This window comes from Fukomys damarensis, unplaced genomic scaffold (genome assembly GCF_012274545.1).
Source record: "Fukomys damarensis isolate Sample0158 unplaced genomic scaffold, DMR_v1.0_HiC HiC_scaffold_10, whole genome shotgun sequence".
NCBI lineage: Eukaryota > Metazoa > Chordata > Mammalia > Rodentia > Bathyergidae > Fukomys > Fukomys damarensis.
The window spans coordinates 30,065,873-30,085,618 of NW_022900922.1; the positions used below are offsets into that span (position 1 = coordinate 30,065,873).

At 45.5% G+C, this 19,746-nt stretch overlaps 2 protein-coding genes across 3 annotated transcripts in view; both read right to left on the reverse strand.

Annotated features, from left to right (window-relative positions):
- Nucleotides 1-415: 415 nt before the first annotated feature.
- LOC104861415 (transmembrane protein 14C) lies at nt 416-7,332 on the reverse strand. Its single transcript, XM_010622838.3, has 6 exons — nt 7,308-7,332; nt 6,326-6,385; nt 5,956-6,032; nt 4,696-4,797; nt 2,028-2,115; nt 416-920 (listed from the first exon to the last, which is right to left on the reverse strand). The coding sequence occupies exons 2-6, from the start codon at nt 6,346-6,348 to the stop codon at nt 866-868; spliced, it is 345 nt and encodes a 114-aa protein (XP_010621140.1). The 5' UTR covers nt 6,349-6,385; nt 7,308-7,332; the 3' UTR covers nt 416-865.
- Nucleotides 7,333-7,494: 162 nt separating this feature from the next.
- The window catches only part of Pak1ip1 (PAK1 interacting protein 1), a 16,542-nt gene continuing 4,290 nt past the window's right edge, over nt 7,495-19,746 (reverse strand). Inside the window, exons 3-11 of one of the 2 annotated variants that reach the window (XR_002025299.2) lie at nt 19,004-19,124; nt 18,857-18,931; nt 18,132-18,184; nt 17,640-17,785; nt 17,455-17,552; nt 14,950-15,049; nt 13,820-13,943; nt 11,524-13,662; nt 7,495-7,815 (exon numbers count right to left, since the gene is read on the reverse strand). Coding sequence is in view for 1 of the 2 variants with exons in the window: in XM_010622839.3 (XP_010621141.1) it covers nt 13,460-13,662; nt 13,820-13,943; nt 14,950-15,049; nt 17,455-17,552; nt 17,640-17,785; nt 18,132-18,184; nt 18,857-18,931; nt 19,004-19,124 (920 nt within the window). In the remaining variant the exon portion in view is untranslated. Of the gene's footprint in view, nt 7,816-11,237; nt 13,663-13,819; nt 13,944-14,949; nt 15,050-17,454; nt 17,553-17,639; nt 17,786-18,131; nt 18,185-18,856; nt 18,932-19,003; nt 19,125-19,746 lie in introns of those variants that run through there. The other variant, XM_010622839.3, reaches the window with a different exon arrangement.

A 19,746-nucleotide genomic window follows, 5' to 3' on the forward strand; every position in this document is an offset into this window, starting at 1 on the left:
ACACTGAGCTACATACCCAGTATGTTTTACTTATTTATATTTTGAGACAGGGTCTCACTAAGTCCGTAAGTTGCCCAGGTTGGGCTTGAACTTGAACTTGGGATCCTGGCATGCACCACCATCCTGAGCTTGGTTTCACATTTAGAGATGAACTAGTAAAGACAAAAAAACAAACAAACACAAAAAAACACTTCTGTTTTGCTACACAGTCCTTATCTTGACAAATGAACCTTCATGGATCATTTTTAAAACAATCTGCCAGGAAACATCTAATAATAATAACCTTTCTCAGTCCTTATTCGAAATAACTCCTAAATATAAAATTAACAAATACTTCCACGTTTCTAATTTGTCCTGCTATACATATCTCATTCTATGTTCCAGATAGCTCTGGCAAAGAAGACACCAAAGAAAATGTTATTCGTAGTAAATTTTATTTTGATTATTCCATTTAACATAATTTCAAAGTAAGTAAGTCTATGATGAGCAAAAGAACATACACCCCAAGTTTCAAGAACAGAGTTTTTTCACACTGTTCTTCTGAGCAAGGCATGAGACTTTGGGGATCCCAATGTTGACTCCTAACATTTTACCTCTTGTGACTTTAACTACTGATACAGAAAGAAGAGATAACATCACCAGAGAACCAACCATATGAGGGCATTGTGAAGCTCTTTTCTTATACATTCACCACCTCTGAAGGGTTGTGAAGGCAAAGACTAATAATGTTTTTCCCCATCAAGTTCAGTGTTTGTTTTAAGTAAAATGCTAAAGTATGTAAATATGTTGCATTTCTTTAATACATTTAAAAAGTGGAAGTCCGGAGATTTTTAATTCTTCATGAGCTCTAGCTGGGATGTGACTACTATGTCCGTGGTCTATCCAACACATTAATTCCAATTTTAACAACCATCAGCAAACTGTTCAAAAGAAACACAAACAGGAGACATCAGGAACAGGACATAGCAGTGACCCGTTTAGGGGACTAGGGCTCTGCAGGTCCCTCACAACTGCATGGAAGGGAAGCACCGGGACAGAGCTCTCAGAAACACGCATTTCCCCAGGAAGCAGGATAGAAAAGACAGGCCAAGGGGAATCTAGCACAGACGTCTTAGGATAGCACAAGGGCGTCCCTAATGCAGCTGCCAATGATTTGGAGAGATGGAGAAGCTGAAGGCCAGAGAAGTTGAGGCCTTCCATGTCAAAAAGTTAATTAAAAGTAGATCTCTAGCCTTCCAATTTACTTTTTATTTTTAAAATTTTAAATTTTGTGGTACTGTGGATTGAACCCAGACACTCACACAGAGTGAACCCCCACATCTCTTTTTTTTTTGATCTGATTTATTTGTTTTTTGTGGTACTTGGGATTGCGCTCAGGGCCTTCACACAGCCACACACCCAGCTCAATTTCCCAGGCTGGGCTTGCATTTGTGTTCTTGCCACACCAGCTTTCTGAGTAGCTGGGATTACAAGCATTCACTACCACACCCGGCCCAGTCCACTGCTCTTGGTCTTGATTATGATCAACAGTGTAACTATGACCAAAGATGGGTACATAATCTTGTCCCAAAACAGATTTTTAAAAATTTTTCTACCTTTGGGATGTCCTGAATTATACCCCAGGATGACTAAATTTAAAATAATTAGCTTTGAGTTTTAGAATCAAAGGTGCTTAGAAAACAAGGTTCAATCAAAATTTTCAGTAATAAAGTTCTATACAACCAAGAAACATGGTCACAGCTTTGCCCCGAGGCTTCTTCCACTGTGGGAAGGAGGCAGAACCCACCAGAGAGCAAATCTGAGGACAAAAACCACTTCCCCAGCGAATAAATATTCAAAGACATTTTGACAATAACTCAACTCCTCTTTCTGTGGCCTTTCCAACTTGTGTATAAACTAAATAATCTGAGTTGACATCTAGCATCAGGTACAGTGAAACAAAACTGTACATTTTTTAATGTACTAAGTATCTTGGGACAGAAACCAAACTCTACCCTGGAAAAGAAGAGCAACGAAATCCAAAGTACCTGGCACCTGCAATTAAACCTGCAGGCATAAATTTTCCAGAGTGGTAGAACCTCATTCCCATGATGCCAGCCAAGGTCCCAGATGTAGCTGACAAAAAGAGAAAGGTCAAAAGTCATTACCTCTTGTATGCAGGGGACCAGAAGTGAGAAAGCCCCACTGCCCTTTCAAGGCCCAGACTCCCTCCTCCTCCCTCCTCCATTCCGTCCTGGCTGTCCACATCCTATAGTCTAGGTGCAAATACTGGCCAAATAAGGTCCCTCCCAACCTGGCCCAGACTGCCTTCTTGTCCTCCTCTCTCACCGCTCTTCTGCAAAATCCACAGTTCAGTCATCAGTGTCTTAGTTTTCCCCCAAATGCGTTAGGATTGGCTTACAGACAATATTGCTTCTCCCCTGACATGCCTATTAAAACCGCACGCTGACACTGTTCTCTGTGATGGAAAACACAACTATACTCAAAAACAGGCTCTAGCTTTTTAGTTTCAAGTTTGATAGGATAAATTTGTCTTAGAAAAGTATAATTTACGCTACAGTTGGGTGATGTATCTACTCAGGAGATCATGCAAGGACTAGCTGAAGAAGTAAAGATTGACTCTATCAGAAATTAGAGAAGTCAATGAGCTGAAGGAGGGAAGCACATTCCAAGCAGAGGAAACAGTGTATGCAAAGGCCCTGTGTGAGAGGAGCACACATTCAAGGAACTAAAAGCCAGGATGACACAGACATCAGGATATGACTAGTGTGGAAAGGGGGGCAGACCACATGGAACCCTGAAGACTGTATTAGGGACCATGGTCTTCCTCCTGAGTGCAGTAAGAAGCTGTTCAGTACTATTAAGCTGAGGGATATGTGAGCACAAGTGCATTCTGAAAATGTAATTCTAGCTGTGCCATGAAGAACAAACAGCGAAGAACACAGAAGGCAGGGAGGCAAAGCACGTAAGAAACTTCGTCAGGCATGCAGGCAAGAGGGAGGGAGAACTGGGTCTCAGAGGGTGGCTGTGGAAATGGGCAAGGGGACGACTTCGGGTGTGTGCTGGAGGTGGGGCTGACACGAGCTGCTGCGGAACACGAGAAGAGCAATCGAGAGCTGAACGGAAGGAAAGAAGACCAGATGTGTGGGGTCACGGGTCAGGACTAGGTAGAGCCCTGAGGCATCGAAAGACCTCAACCTCAGCTGCACACACGAGACTACATGCTGGAGGAGACAGAAATCTCTGAATCACTTCTGCATTGGAGAGAATTGAAGGAATGGCCTTCAATTACACTGCCAAGTGACAGAGTGTAAAGGAGACATACAGTCTGGTCTTAAATTCAGTATTTACTTGTCAGAAAGGAAGATGGATTAAAAAAAAAAAGGATGAGAAGACAAATAGGAAAAGCAGGAATGACTGGTCAACTGTGCTGAGAACAGCCTACAAACTAACTGTGTAAAATGAGGACTACACACTGCACTCTAATTCTGTACAAAGACAGGTCACCAGCAGCCTCAGGGAGCGGCATTCCTGAGGGCAAAGGGGACAGAGTGGAGGGAAGGGGGCCGATCATGTGTGAGAGAAAGGCAGCTGGAGGTGAGTGGTTTTTGGAGAAATTTCTGAAAGTGAAGGAAAAGGCAAAGAACTCAAGAAGGAAATAGGCTGTGAGAGCTCCTTTTCTTTGTAAATGAGGGAGAGATGAACACACAGCATCACTGGGGAGGATCCACCCAAAAGAGGGCACAAATAGAAGACAGGACCCTTGATAGAGCAATGTCCCAAGAAGGTGGGACACAAAGAGCAAAGCCCCGTGGAGGCGGCGCTGGGAGAGAGAGGAGGGACTGGGGGATGAGTCCTGGCCTGGGGCTGCTGGTTCTTCAGGGAGCTCCGCAGATGGATATGTGCTGAGTGGAGAAGGGGACGGGCTGCAGGGAAGAGTGGTCTGCGGGTCATTCTTTGTTTGAATGAGGAAGCTGCCAGGCAGAGCCGAGGGCCGGACCTGACTTCCTCTGGCCATTGCTGGCCTCTCTTCCCCTCTGTGAGCTGGGACACACTTGTCCCCATTCCTGTGTGCCTTAGGGGCCAGAGCTGCACATGTTCTCACCCTGTGGGTACATGGAGATACGGAGGCCCCCACACTCCTGGTGCTGTGTGATGCATGGGTGGAGCCCGACAAAAGTGTGTCAGAGCCACCCTGACGAAAAGCAATCTTCCTATCCACTTTCCGCAGTCCCCAGTCCCATCTCATGTCCCGCCCTATGTCATATCTGACTTCCCCAGTTAAACTGAAAGCTCCCTGAAGCAAGACCAATGTCTTCCACAACTAGCTGCTACGGAGGGGAGCGATTTCCCAAGGCAGAAAGCAATCTGAACGCAGAGCTCACAGTGGCGTGTTACTGCAGTAATGCCCAGGAGACGTCTGCAGTGCCTAAGCCTGGGGGCTAACAGACACACGAGACCAAACTAATCTCACTGGGGAGTTGTAAATACTGGTTGAGTTATGAAAACTCTTCCCCATTTTATACATAAAAGACAAAAAGAAACCAGACCAACTTCCCACTGTGAGTCCCCTTGGGCAGAAGTAGTAAAAATTGTTTTGGGTTCCAAGTTAACCACATACCAGCAGACCAGGGCCTTCCGGCAGAGCGGATTAAGGTTACAGAACTGCCTTTCAGAGACAGGAAGCAGACGTACCTAGGAAAACCCAAATGTTCCTGGGGTCCTGAGACAGCTGGTAAGCACCCAGGCCTGCCAAACTCCCGAAGAAGAGCCCGGCCGCCAGGCTCGGCACACTACCTAAAGGGAAGCAAACACATGCACCTGCGTTACATCTGACACTTGGGTTACTCACAGACTGCACCCTGGTCCCCTTCCCTGCAGAGGAAACTAGCAAAGGGAACGCCACAGTTTACAACCCAGGTGCTCTCGAGCAGGAAAATGTTTTGGGAGTCTGCCAATCTCACCAGGAAGGCAGGCTCTTGCCACCCCATTTTCTAATAGGTAAAATGCACTTCCACTCCAAGCAGAAAAGGAGAGCTTCCCTCCTGGGGAGGAACTGTGGGCAGGGCTGTTCCTTAACAAGCCCTGATAACCCAGCTAGGGCTGGAAGTGTGCACTGGGAGGGCCCCAGGCAATTCACAAAAGGAGAGGAAAATAGTATCAATTAAAAAAAAAAAAAAAAAATCTGAACAAGAGCTCTGGTGTGTGTGTATGCTGAGGGGTGCAGTCGGGAAAGGGGCTGAAACAAGCCCCTTCACTGACACCCCTCCCACCTAGCTTAATGAAGAGACTTCCACAGTAGAAGAGATGCCTAAGGTACACAGGCCCTAGATTCCATCCCCAGCACGAATTAAACAAGAAAAGAAAAGAGAAGAGAAAGAAGAAAAGAGGTCGGGAGGGGAAAGAAACAAAAGGAAATGAGAGACAATGACTAGATGTTTGCTCTTCCTTCAAAAGCTCAGGGACAGAGATGATGGAAGGCACTCGATGGTAACAATAATCTACTATCTACTACCGCACCTGCCTCTGTGCAGATAAAGGGGCAGAACTAGGCAGCCTGGCTTGGCTCAGCCAGGTGATAACCAGAAGGCAGGCGGGCGGCAGGAGCCAGGAGGCTCACAATGCAGGCACACTTGACTTGAACAAGAGCACACTTCCAGGGACCATGGTGTTCACTTGTCCCGTCACTGCAACAATGGCAGATTTTTTAAGTTTTTATTCTAGTGCGTGTGTATAGTACTGCAGGTGGAACTCAGGCTTTGACACTGAGCGACAGCCTTACCCTCTTCATTTTCAGACAGGTTATTGCTAAGTTGCTAAGTTTCCCAGGCTGAGCTCTAACTTGCAAACTTCCAACCTCAGTCTCCCAGAGGACTGGGATTACAGGCATGCACCATCTAGCCTGGCTATAACCAAATTATTTTTAGAGGCCAAATAACTACATAAAATCCTCACCTGCTTTTACATAGCCAACGATCCCACCAGTAGCAACCAGGGCTGCATAGCCAAAGCCAAAATAATGTAAAGGCACTCTGAAATGCAAGAGGGAGAGATCAGCACCGACCATGTTTTAAAAACAAGCCATATAATCACTGGATGGACTTCAAAAATAAAGCCCACAAAGGCCGGATTTCTTGCCAAATCATCCAACCACTGAGTGACAGGGAGGGGACTCAAAGCCAGGTCTTCGGTCCACGTGCCCAGCGATTCTCCCACACCTCACGTGATCCCTGGACATCCCATGCTTAGGGGTCTTTTCCAAGGAGAAAAGAACTCTGGCTTTAGGAGCTCCGGGCTATTCCGTGTCCATTTACTGTACGCTTACAGTGGGCCGGGGTTCCTCTGCATCGTTGTGTCCAGGCAGGAGTCCACACCAGACCTGCACCTGCAGAGGGGTACAGATCAGAGGCCATTACTAGCACTGCTCTCCAGCAATCTCTATGTACTTCCAATCTCGGGCTCCTGCCCGCAGTGGGAAAAAGAAATGGACTCCTCTTCGGCACACACTCCCAAAACCTAAGGCTCCTTCACCTGGGCAAGGTACAAATCTCCTGGGGCGGCTGTGAGCACGCCTCAAGGTACCTGGGGCACAGAAAACGGTGCACAGATACCCAGCCTGTTTTTCTAACGAGTCCTCACAGAGGCCCGCAGGAAAGTAAGATCGGCCGACCACCGCTGGTCGGGCACCGGGTTAACCTTTCCACCACCTCGCCGCGTTATCGCTACCTCACGGAGCAAGTACTCCGCACCGTGTTAGGCGGGAGGGAGCACAGGGGCTTTTCATTTCTGCCCCGAGAATTGAACGACTTCAATCCTCAACTTTTGTACAATGTTACGAACTAGCTTCCGATTCACAACTCTCGTTAGACTGAGGGTGGGGAAGGAGAAGACACACGGAAGCCCGAATCCGGGCCCTGAGGAAAGTCACAACCCTCCTCGTAAAGAAAACGGCTCGGCGTCCAGGCCCAAGCAGCGCCCGCCCGCTTTCGGTTCCCCTAGGAGAGGGGCGGAGCCTCGGGGTCGGTCGCGAATTCGAAGCCTGCCGAGCACCAAACTCGAGATTTTTTAAAGAAATGGACCCTAAAGCCCTCAGGAGCCGAACTAGCACTTGCCAGCGCTCGGGCCTCCGCGGGATCCCCAACTTATTTTAAGGGCACTGCGCGACTAGAAAAGCAGCACGATGCGGCCTAAAACCCTTCCTGCCTGGAGAGGGAGACTAAAAGCAGGCAGTCGTGAAACCTCTCCGCTACTTTCTAGAAGTCAAAATTGGTATCAAGTAACAAACCCCGGGTTCGCGAGGAGCTCACCGGAGGACCGCAGACCGCCGAAGAGCCAAGGACCGTGATCGGGGTCAAGGTCTGGGGCCTGCGCGGCGCGCGTTCGACGTCCCGGGGCGGGGACAGGGCGGGGCTTGAAGTCAGGAGCCCAGAGCCAAGGAAATGGGCAGGGCGTGGGCGGGGCCTCTGGTGACAACTCGCGGATAGGCCCAGCGCCTGTGGGCAGGGCGACGGAGGCGGGACCGGGAGCCCTCAGGTGCAAGCTCTGTGTCCCCGGGGCCGAATGGAGCCTGGGGCGGGAACTGAGGCTAAAAGTTAAGGACCGAGGCCGAAAACCGGAAACCCAGAGTAGGACTCTGGTGTTGCACGAAGTCAGAGACCCTGGGTAGGGTTGGAGGTGCAGTGCAGACGTCTGCGGCCGGATTCTGAAGGCTGCGTCGATGGAGATGCAAGATGCCAGGTTTGTGAAACGGTGCCTCGCGGGTGAGTGGCACCCCAGCCCGGTCCTGTGCGGTGCTCACAGCAGGACTTGCAGGGACTAAGGTGCACAGGAGAGATGAGGCGGCTCAGTGTTTGTATTTTAGGAAAAGAGGCTTCTGGAGATGCATCTCAGAGCTAAGTTAAATACAGTGTCCCCTCTGTGGGACACAAGTACCTCTACAGCAGACCCGCTCTTCTCGGCGTCTCCTGCACGACCAATTATTTAGTTCTACACCCAAGTTTGGCATCACCCCTGACTTCCTCTCTCCTCCATCCCCTACATCCATTATGTATCCACATGGATGCACACGTATTCACATCAAGTATCCACATGGATGCATCGCAGTCTTCAGTGAATAAAGCTAATTGCAGTACATATTTACTCTAAAAGAAACTTTCTGCTTCCAGCAGCAGCTATCTTTCAGATAGCAAAATTGTAGCCCAGGTTTGCTGATTTTAGCCAGCCAACGCTGATCAAGACAGGGAACTTGAAAGGATCGGAGAATAGCAGACCTCCACCGGCTTAATAGAAACTTTTCTTCACTAATGAACAATAAAATTTGTTCTAAACAGTTGGAAATTGAGGTTCAGTCCTCTCTAGCCTGGTTCAAGCTTTGAATCATAGTTGCATCCAAACCACCATGACCCACACCACCTATGTCCCCTTTAGACTTAAAGAAACTAAACCTGAGAAAATTATCTGTCACCAGCTAGCACAGGTGTTTGCTTCAGCGATAATGTAAATTAAAACAGGCATTCAGCTCAAATTCACAGGAAAAAGCTTTAATTGAAAACTAAGATTCAGGTGTGGTGGCACACACCTGTAATCGCAGCCCTTGGGATGCTGAGGCAGGAGGACTGCCATGAGTTCAAGGCCAGGCTGAATTACATAGTGAGACTTAAGAATTAAGACGTGTTATGTACCTGTACCAACTCACCACAATGAATATAATCTTTATGTACTGCAAACATACGTAAAAATTAAACTTAAGAAAAAAAAAACAAAACAAAACTAAGAGCAAAGGAGGGCAGTACACCTCTGACAAGTGTCAAACCCGAGCTGGGAGTGGTGCCACACACTCCAGGCTGGGAGGGTGAGGCAGGAGGATCACAATTTTGAGTCCAGCCCAGCCTGGGCAATTTGGTGAGACCCTCTGCTAAAAGAAGATATAAAAAAGACTGGAGATTGGAGATGTCACTCCACGTGAAGGCCTTAGTGTCAATCCCCAGGACCAAAAAATGAAACATAAAAACCAAACAAACAAATCTGGTCTAACAAAGGAAAGACAAAATAAGAAAGGGCTTCAGTTTGAGGAGCTGAAGCAGGCCCAGGTTTGAGGTGGGTCAGACTGGCCTGTGCACAGGACGGATGCCTGTGTTTTGGGATGCTGCGGCAGGCAGCTGGGGTTTCAGTCCTGCTTTCCGCGGTTGCTCTGGCTTGGGGCAGCCTCCAGCTGGTAACTCTGCTGGGATCCCAGTGGACCCTAGGATTAGCACAAGGGAGACTTCTAGAAGCAGCTGACCGTCCTGGGAATCTCTTGGTGACCTCCATCTCAAAGCACCAGGTCAGCCTAGGCAGATAAGCCTTGTTTTGCCAGCTTTTCTTCAATGACTATCACACAGTACCTATCTCCAAAATATAAAGTAATAAAGGGTACAAAGCAAAGGTCCAGCTTTGTTCTGATTACCCATCGGGCACCTGTAGGTCCAAGTGGAGAATCACAGGTTTTAGTGAAAACCACTTGTAAGTCTGCCTCAGAAGAGAACACATATCATGCCTTTTATGCATAACAGGCTAAGGGCCCAGGAGTTTATCTGTCCTCTGACCAAATGGTGGCCTCCGACCTTGTCGCCTAAGTCCTAGTCATTGCTAGAGCTACTACTTGAAATAAGGTCTGCCTGACTTAAAGGCAATACCTCTGTGGGCTGGGGATTTAGCTCAAGTGGTTCCGCCACCTGCCTTGTAAGCACAAGGACCTGAGTTCAATCCCCGGTACCAAAAAAAAAAGAAAAAAGAAAAAACCAAACAACCTCTGTAATATGCTGCCTCTTGTGTGTGTTTTGTTTTTTGAGAGTCTTGCTATATAGAGTTCAGCTGGCCTTGACCTCATTATGTAGCCCAGTTTGGCCTCTCAGTGACCTTCCTGCCTCAGCCTCCTGAGTGCTAGGATTATAGGAATATGCCACCATGCCCAGCAGTATGTTGCCTCTTATAATATTGCTCAACTGAAAAATGAAAAAAGAAGCCCTTCTGTGAGTATAGTGCGTGGAAATATATCATATAAGTTGTTTCTGTTGTTCTACTTAGTCCCAGAATCAAGGCAGATGTGTGATCAGTAATGTCTGCAGTTGGTATTAACATATTTTAGGAGATAGCTGAGCTTTCAAGTAGGAGCCCAGTGAACCCTGCTCTACAGATGCAGCAGTGAGTGAGGCCAAGATTGGTGGAGGAGTGATCCACTTTCAGGCTGTGGTTCCCAAGGCCTATCCAGAGGGCTTTTTTTTCCGTTTTTCTCCACAAAGAATCCTTGAGTTACAGTTCTGTCTGACACACCCACATAACTCATGGGTACACACATTCACATGCACAGCCAGGGCGACAGAAGAGATCATGAAGAGAATTCCACATAAGCACCATCATCTTAGAGTCCTGAACATGCAGACTGTGAATGAGCAGCTACCCCACTCACAGAATAAAACCTCAGAACAAATCCCAATAGGGCCTTTCAGGTCAATCCACATCCACCAAGTTAACCAGGACAGGTGCCTTCAAGATGAGGTAGGAGAGAAGCAGTGCAGGTAGAGAGAAAGGAGACAGGAAATTAGGATTTTAAACTTCGTACTTTAAAACCTTCCAGTTGGCTCGAACCACCAGTAGTGCGTGTATGCCTGCCCCGCTGGGTGGGTGTACCAGTGTGTCTAAGCACTTTTCCTTCTCTTTTACTGATAAAATTTAAAGTCTATAAGCAGACCGAACCTAGTTAGTTGCCCAAGTTAGAGTAATTACTGCTCAAATATTAATACAATTCATACCAATTAAAATATTACCATAACATTTCATTGAAGTATTTATGTTCGTGACTAGTTTATTGATAAGATTCTCTAAATTACAGCATGGAAATCTTACAAGTACCCCCTTGCTGGTGTATATAATACACATATATAACTGCTGCACCACAAATGAGCTGTATTACAATTTTTTGTATCAATGCTTTCCCTAAGGAACTGTAACATGATGGCATCTGTCCCCTAAAAATGAGGCCACACTCAGGACCCAGTCAAGTCACCAACCCCTAGCTCACCCCAGGGAAGCCATACAAGCCAGTCCGGGTCTTGGGTTAACAGGCCAGTCTGATCCTCTCCACCAGACTTGTATCCACTTCAACTATTCTCTTCCTCAAGCTCAAACTCATCCCCTATTTTCTCCCTCTCTGTCTCTTTTTGAAAGTCTTGCTTAATGTAGCCCAGGCTGGCCTCAAACTCACTGTGATCCTCCTGCCTCAGCCTCCCAAGTGCTGGGATTACAGCATATACCACCACACCCAGCTCCCTATTTTCTCCTTCTCAATTAAAGCTTTTGCCTACAGATTTGTGCTGTTGCTTTGGTTTTAATCTCCATTATCACTGAAGTTCTCACATCCTTGTATCAAAGTATCAGCAATTAGCAACTTCAGCTTCAGTAGTTTATAGCTTTGTTTAAAAACCAAAATCATCCATGCAATAAACCTTCCATGAAGAAACCAGTAAATAAAATGAAAAAACTCACCTATTGTCAGGCTACCCTACCTGCCACATGCTTCTTGGTCTCATACAGTGGGGTCCCAAGTTACAAACCCATGTGCCAAGTTACCGTATGCCAGACTGCAGTGCTTTACACCGAGTAACTCATGTAATCTTCACACCAACTCTGTGCAGGAAGGACCGAGGTTGTTTCCTTTTGACACATGGAATCAGCAGAGGGCAGGGTCACACGGTTCGTCCATGCTGTAGCCCCTCAGTGTGTTCTCAGCACCGTGGCCAAAGCCCTCCTGTTTTAAATCCAGTTCTTCCCTGTGCTCAAAAGCCTTTGATGGCTCCCTTATCTGATGCTGGGGCTTGGAAGGCCTGCACATGGACCTCCCCAAACTGAGCTCCTTCTCTTTGCCCTGTTTATGCTGCCTGATTCCTTGCTCCAAAGTCCTGCGTCATTTGCCGGGAACTCTCCCCCTCACTCCCTCACCTCCCATTCAAGGCCAGTCTGAATTACATAGTGAGATCTGCCTCAAACAAACAACACACACACACACACACACACACACACACACACACACAAAAGTGCACCCACGGCCTTCTTGAAAACCTCTCCAAAGAACAGGACTAAAAGAGCAACACATACTGGAAAGAATACTGAAAGTGTATCACATAGATATTACTGGAATCATACAGATGGAAGTCTGGTTTCTTCTTAAAGAAGTGAATGTGAATGTGAAACACCCTATGCACTTGCACTTCCTGGGTGAGTCCTGTAGATGAAAGCAGTGTTCTGTATCTTCCTGTTGTCCTATTCTCCATCCAGGGTGTGATACTGAACTATATCTGGGGACATGGGAATCCTGTGTTCCTTACAACTGTATGCCACTCTATAATTAACCTCAAAATAAAAAATTAAACTTAGAGAAACAACCACTTGTTATTGTTTTTGTTTAGAAGTCCGAAAACAGTTGAAGGGACAGGCTGAAGTGTTTGACCTGGAAGAGGATGCATGTCCTGGATGACTTTCTTGTTCATGACCATCCCAGGGCCCAGTGCTGATACCTCACTGTCTAATCAGAAGCCACTCTCCTCAGGAACTAGGTACCCAGTATCTCCCCAGCTAATTCAAATGAAGACCTCTGGCATTTATGTGTCTTTTCAAAACATCTAGTAATCTGAGAACAATGCTTATAGTTAACAGATGACAAAATTACAGTCACAGCCTAAATTCAAGACTACTGTAGATTGGTTATCAATTTTTTTTGATGAAAGGGTGAAAAAATAATAGGAACTATCTGTTTTCCTGCCCTTAAATTGTCTTATAGGCCACTGTGTGGAAGCAGAATAAAGCGGTTGTAGGACTGAGTGAGTGGCTCAGGAGTAGAACTTGCCCTGACACACAAAAGGCCCGAGCTCCAACCCCAGCGTCACACGCAAGAGTTTCAAGATTTCGCATTATTTTAAGTTACATTGAGAAAGGAGACCTTTGTTTTGCATAACAATAAAAATTATATATTACAATTACAAACTACCAGGATAAGTAATTTTCTTTTGGTGGGGCATCACTGGTACTTAACAAAGGACCAAGGCCTTCACACTGAGCTACTATGTAGCTCAAAACCCTTTATTTTTCTGGACACAAGTTCTCCCTGTCATTAAGTTGCCCAGGCTGGACTCAAACTTTCAATCCTCCTGCCTCAGCTTTCCACAGTGCTGAAATTAAGATGCGTATGACTACCTCAAGCCCATAATATATAATTGATTTCATCTGTCAAAAATAATTTTATCAGATAAAAACAAAAGCCCCACCTAAAAGTGGTTCCTTTAAAAGCTATACATTTTGTCCAAAAGAAAAAAATTTCTTGCTTTTACTCAGAAAAAGAAAAAAAAATTAGATACAATACTTGAAAACGACAATTCCGTCTAAAAGGAGTTCTTTGGAGGAAGAGAGATCTGGGCTTCTCTGTATGTTACATTTTCTTCTTTCTTCTCTTCTTCTCCTCCAACATCTCCCCCGTTTTCCTCTTCTTTCTTGACACTGGGCCGCGCCGTGTGGCTGGCTTCTCCCTGTCACCAGTTAAGCCACCTATCTGTGGGTCAGGTCTTGATGCTGCTTCTGCCTGCACCATGGCACCAGACTCCTTTTTGCTGCTCTGGTCCTGTTCTTTACTTACTAAGACACAAGAGACAGTGCACTCAGACTGGGTCTCACTCTCTGAGTAGAATAAACACAGGCTGATCATCAAAGGAAGCTGTCTGGACAGCTTCCACTTCAACAATTCTAGAGGTCAAGAGTGGTCAGTGTTTAAATACTGATCAACTTCATTTACCAGGAGAAGGCTCTGCCCGCGGAGGAAGGCTCTCCTTTGCGTCTGTCCCACTATCCAACCACACTCCTAGACACGTCAGCCTGGCGTGAGTGTTTACTCCACACAGCAAAGATGGCGGGACAGTCTAAAAGAGAAGGGAGAAAAACATACGATGCAGGTAAGAGGAATCCTGAGTGCTCTTCTCTTTCTGTAGCCAAGTTACCTTGATTTAACATCTATTACAGCAATGTTTCAGGCAGTGGTGGACACACGTGAGTGCAGGCGGCTGTACCTCTGGGCGTGAGCACCCTCTACCATGTTCTCATGGTGATGAAACCGCCTCTAACACGTCCCCTAGAGTGTTACCTCACCCTTAAGGGTGTGCTGCTGCTCTGTGCTTTCTTGAGCAGGATCTAGAAGTTATCTACTCTCTTGATTTATGACTAGTTTACCATGTTCATAGGACAATTTCTGAGAAGTATCCAGAAATGATAAATTCTAAGGCTATGGAATATTTCTCATTCATATCCAGGGCGTAATAAACCAAAGAAGCTTGTACAGAGTAGTCTCCAAAAAACCATATTCATAGAATGAGGAATAATAAATTGAAATTAGCTGGGCGTGGTGGCGCATGCCTGTAATCCCAGCACTTAGGAGGCCGAGGCAGGAGGATCACTGTGAGTTTGACATCAGCCTGGACTATAAAGTGAGTTCCAGGTCAGTCTCAAGTATAGTGAGATCTTTTCTCAAAAAACAAAACAAAACAAAAACCCAATAAACTATAAAGAGACTTCCAAGAACTAATGTTAGTTCTACACTCACAATCAGGATGTTACAGATTCTGTGTAGCAATGGCGGTGTTTTCACCTCAGATCTTACAGAAAGGCTCACATCCCAAGTAGCAAGTGACACTTTTCTGAGGAGAAGAGCAGAGGGGGACTACTATCAGCTTGGACTCACAAATGCCAACCCAGAGCTCTATAGGGACCCTGATTTTAAAACCATTAATATCAATCATGCCTTGAAATTTTAGAAAGCTTGAAGACCGGTATCTTACAACAAAAATATTTGGCTTCACTTAACGAAAAAAAAAAAAAAAAATTGGCAATAAAACCTGGGTGAGTGTACTTAACACTCACTACAGCACTGACCTTCTCCTGCTTAAGCTTCCACATCTTGATGAAACCATCACTTGACGCTGTAACAAGAACACGATGCTCTGGAATTTCAAAACTGAACATGTCTTTTACCCTGGGATAGAAATATTAATGCCACAAAAGATCGTCAGTTCCAAGGTATGTGGTATCGTCATAAAACCCAACACATAAAATAAAAACATGCTCACTCTATGCTCACTTCTATGTCTCTTGCTTTTCCAATGCTACTCCAAACTGCTCAATTGTGTCTTAAAATATAACTATGTTTCATATGCCTGTTGGTTAGTGAGTCGTGTTCAGGCTGAAAAACAGGGTAAAACTGACTGTCAACCACGTCCTCATATGGAAAACCTGAAGATGCCTTTAACTAATTGGGTGATCTCAAAGGAAATAAGTATGACTAAAACAAAGTCCCTGGCCTCAAGCACTCTCAGTTCTGTGAGGAAAGGGAACACAGAACAGAGTACAGGTCCCTTCCCAGCAGCCACTTCCCTCCTCCAGGGTCACCACTGCTGTGCAAGTGGCTTTTCTCTCTGGGGTATGGCGGTCGCCCGACTGACTTTCCTGCTTCCAGTTTAGCTCCCTAACACTTTTTCATGTGAAGTCAAATCATGTTGCTGTCAGGTTTAAAATCCCACAAAATCGGGCATCTGCTTTAAAATAACACAGTGGAGGAAGTGATGGGGATACGGATGAAGACTGCCCTGACAGGACCAGGGCTGAAGCCGGTGCTGTCTGTGGGGCCGGCTCCTCACACTAGTCAGCCTGCCTCAGCGATGCCAGGTGTGGTAGCACAGGCCTTACTCCCAGTACTGGGAAGGGTGAGGCAGGATAATCGCAGCATGTTCGAGGCCAGCCTGAGCTACACAGTGAGTTCAAAGTCAGCCTCAACTACATAGCAAGACCCTGTCTCAAATCAAACCAAACCAAACCAAACCAAAACAACCAAAAACCAAAATCCAAACAAACAAATAGCAAAAGGAACTTGGGCTGGTGTACAGCTTAGTGGGAAAGAGCTTGCTCAGCAGGGACAAGGCCCTGGATTCAGTCTCCAGGACCACAAAAATAGAAAAAACAAAAACAAAACATACAGAGCCACTCTTCTCTCTGCCCCCAAGCACCAGTTTGGCCCCTGCCCTCTCCCTTTTCAGTCTAATGAGCCTCTGCCTGTCCTTGGAATTACCAAGCTCTTTCCTCCCTGGGCTTCTTGGCTCTGTCTGGGCTGTAGCTCAGTGGTATGACACTTGCCTGGCATGTCTGAGGCCCTAGATCCAATCCCTAGTATGGGGGGAGGGTCCTTTATTCCTTTTTTTATCCTTAAGGTTTATTTTTCCTTCCCTTATCATCTTATCTAAGTTGTTGCCCTTGTTATTCTTTAGTCATATTTGTATTTCCTGTGCTCTACCACTGAGCTGCATACCTTGCCTATAATCTATTGCCTTACTCAGTGAATCAGGCACGAACGAATGAACAAATGGCCAAAAATCCTAAGTGTTAGTTTTGCATTTGAAATGGCCTTCCTTGAATGTGTTTACTCCCCAAATCCAGAGGAATGTCCCATACACTGACTGCAGGACTCTATTTACAAAGACAGGGTGGCACATGCCTGTAATCCCACCACGCTGAGGCTGGAGGATCCCGAATTCAAGCCCAGCCTGGGGAACTTAGTGACTTAGCAAGATCCCATCTCAAAAATTTATAAAGGGCTGGGAAGTAGCTCAGTATGAATGCCCTGGGTTCAATCCTAGGTACTGCAAAAAAAGTTCTTTGGAAAATAAGAACAAGAATACGCAGATGAGCCACGTTAAAGTGTAACTCTGTATGTTACCACCTTTTTAAAAATCATGGTGGAAAAATCAGAGATTTATGTCTGAGGAGCTGGTTTGGCCCAGTTCCATCACTTAGGAGAGTAATCCTGAGCTATTTACTGTGAGACTCAGTGTCTACTCCCTAGAAGACAATAAGCATGAAGAGTTGGAATTCATGTTACTTCATTCAATTCTCTCTGCAGGCAGAGGATAAAAAAGCATGGAAAGGAAGAAGTGGACAAGGAGAATTGAGAGTAGCTGGGGCAAAGCAGACTGTTTAGGGCCTTTGTTTTTTGTGGTACTTGAGATGAAACCCAGAGCCTCCTGACTGCTAGGCAAATGCTCCACCACTGAGCAATACACCCAGCCCTGTTGTTTAACTATTCAAATATGCCTAATTTCAAGCTCCAAGTCTAACAGATTTACTTGAAAAAAGTCCAAATGATCAGTCTTAAACACAGCCATTACTTCTGCATTACAGAGGCCAAGAACATAACACTCTCTGCACACATTTCTTTCTTTCTTTTTTGGGCACTGGGGATTGAACTTGGGTGAAACCACTGAGCTAAATCCCCCGCTCTGCACACATTTCTAATTGTCTCTGCACTTGTTACAAAAACTGAAACCGTTACCTGTACATGTGTAACATTTATTGATTCTCTACACCTACACAAAGCAATTGGTAAAATACCTGTTTTCATGGGCTCTAAATTCACAGAGGCACGCCAATGACTCACAGTCGAAAAACCTCACCACTTCTTCGTCTCCAGCCACTGCAAGGACAGAGTCCTAGGACAGAGAGCAGGAAGGGTACCCAGGATGCTGCCAGCAGTCCTGACGATCTTTTACTCCCATAACTAATTTCTGACAACTTACTGAAAGAAAGGTAACAGAAGAAACCCGCTTCTCATTGGTGATGGTGCCACTAATGGACGCAGTGTGAAGCTGGTAGACATCAACCTTATTCAGGATGACAACTACGTATTTCTCCCCACTCGGGGACCATTCCACTATGTGAGCATCTGTGAGTTATAAAAGCAAGATTTTATAAATAGAGCAATCAGATGATCAGAGTAATAAAAATAGCAAACATTTATGCTATTTGCATTTTCATATACACTTTCCTATTCAATCTTCACAACAAATTTATGGTACATTTTGCAAGTTAACTCGAACAATTATTGAAAATTACAGAGCTGGCTAATGGCAGAGCCGCAAGAACTGACACTAAAATGGGAAAAGAAAGTAACTGGAAACACTTCTTTCATAGGAAATACCAGTACAGAGAAAATAAACCTGTGCAAACATATACATAAGAATGTTTGTGAATGTTCATGGTCCATTAGCCTATTACAAAAAAATACTTACTTTGTTTTATATTTTTTATGAAAGCTGATCTTCCCTCCACAAGATTCCACGTTCTGTAAAATAAGAAGCTTGCTTTTGGCACGATCATCAATTAACTTACTAAGTAGAAAAGTGTAAGCAAAATGAATACTTGCTTAGCTGACAGTTTTACCAGATCCTGACTATTAAGAACCTGCCATTTTTCTTACAGCAACATCTTGATTCCCCACCCCCCACCCCCAGTATTGGGGATTGAACCCAGGGCCTCTGCACTGAGCTACATCCCCAGCCAATTTTTTTTTAAATTTTGAGACAGGGTCTCAATATCTTGCCCAGGTTTGAACTTGCAATCCTCCTACCTCAGCCTGCCAGACTGCTGACATTACAGGTGTGCCCCACCACTTCCAACTTGAAATTTTTACTATCAAGTAGAATTAAAGTTCACTCTGTTGCCACACTTTTAATATGTTGTGCCTATTGTATTTTCAAAGGTTTCATCTCCTAAACCATGTCACCTTAAGACTACCCTCTTCCTTGGTGAACAATGTAGGGTGTCAGGAACAGTAGTGCACGTCTGAATGCAGGTCACTTTTAATACTACCATTATGAAATGGGTCATTAGCTTTCTACCTTTTTCTGGTATCACGTGTTTTTAAATTATTGAAAATTGGGGACAAAGAAAACAATACCTAACTGTTATGGCAAAGATCCAACCTGGTAGACACTTTGGGGCATGAATGGCTCACCTTAATGTCTTATCTGTGCCTACAGACAGGGCCAACTTGCCAGATGGGTGAATGGAAAGGAAGGTCACATGTCCTCTAAAACAAAACCAACAGTTAGCTCCCAACTTGCGTGGCGCATGGAGAGCACCAGTGGGAAGAGTGACTCACTTGTGAGCTTTAATTGACTTTAAGCATTCCCACTTCTTTGCATCCCAGACACAGATGAGTCCATCTTCGGCCCCACTGATTAAGTGCCTGTTGCCGTAGAACTTCAGGCAAGTTATTGTGCCTGCAGAAAACCCGAGAGAGGCAAAATTAGATTCATTCTCAACACAGTTCCATTTCTGGTTGGAAGCCTACACTACAGTGAGTGAAACACTGGACTCGGGATGCAGCTCAGTGGCAGAGATAGAGATGGAATCAGTTCCTTTTCTCCATCTGCCATCATAGTTAGGAGATGGCCAGTTAGAACATTGAGCTGCAGTCCAACAAAATGACCTGGTTCCTCAGTTAAGCTGGGGAACAAATCAAGGTGCACAGCCATGACTTCTGCTGTCTAAATAGACAGTTAGCTACCCAGTCAGCCACAATCCAATCACTGTCAGAGCTGTTGACTGGACTTCTGCTCACTTCTCATTCACTGTCATGAGACTTTATTAGGACAATTTTATAAAATGTTACATGCTTCAGCTGTACCCTCTGGAAACTCCTTCCTGTGGTTAATAAATTTTCCTTCATCTTTCAACCTCTACAGCACTCCCTTCCTTACACCAAAACTGAAGCATAGATCTTCCCAAAATTTCCCCTATGGGTCAAATATTAAAAGACAGAAGGGCTGGGGATTTAGCTCAGTGGCACCGTGCCTGCCTTGCAAGCCCAAGGTCTTGAGTTTGATTCCTGGTACCAAAAAA

Bases quoted from the DNA above. Each gene is read 5' to 3' on its own strand.
- LOC104861415 (XM_010622838.3), bottom strand. From the start codon at position 6,348: ATGCAGAGGAACCCCGGCCCACT. The intron at 6,033-6,325 runs GTAAGCGTACAG...CTTGCATTTCAG, and splicing joins CAGAGGAACCCCGGCCCACT to AGTGCCTTTACATTATTTTG. The intron at 2,116-4,695 runs GTACGTCTGCTT...TCTTTTTGTCAG, and splicing joins GAACATTTGGGTTTTCCTAG to CTACATCTGGGACCTTGGCT.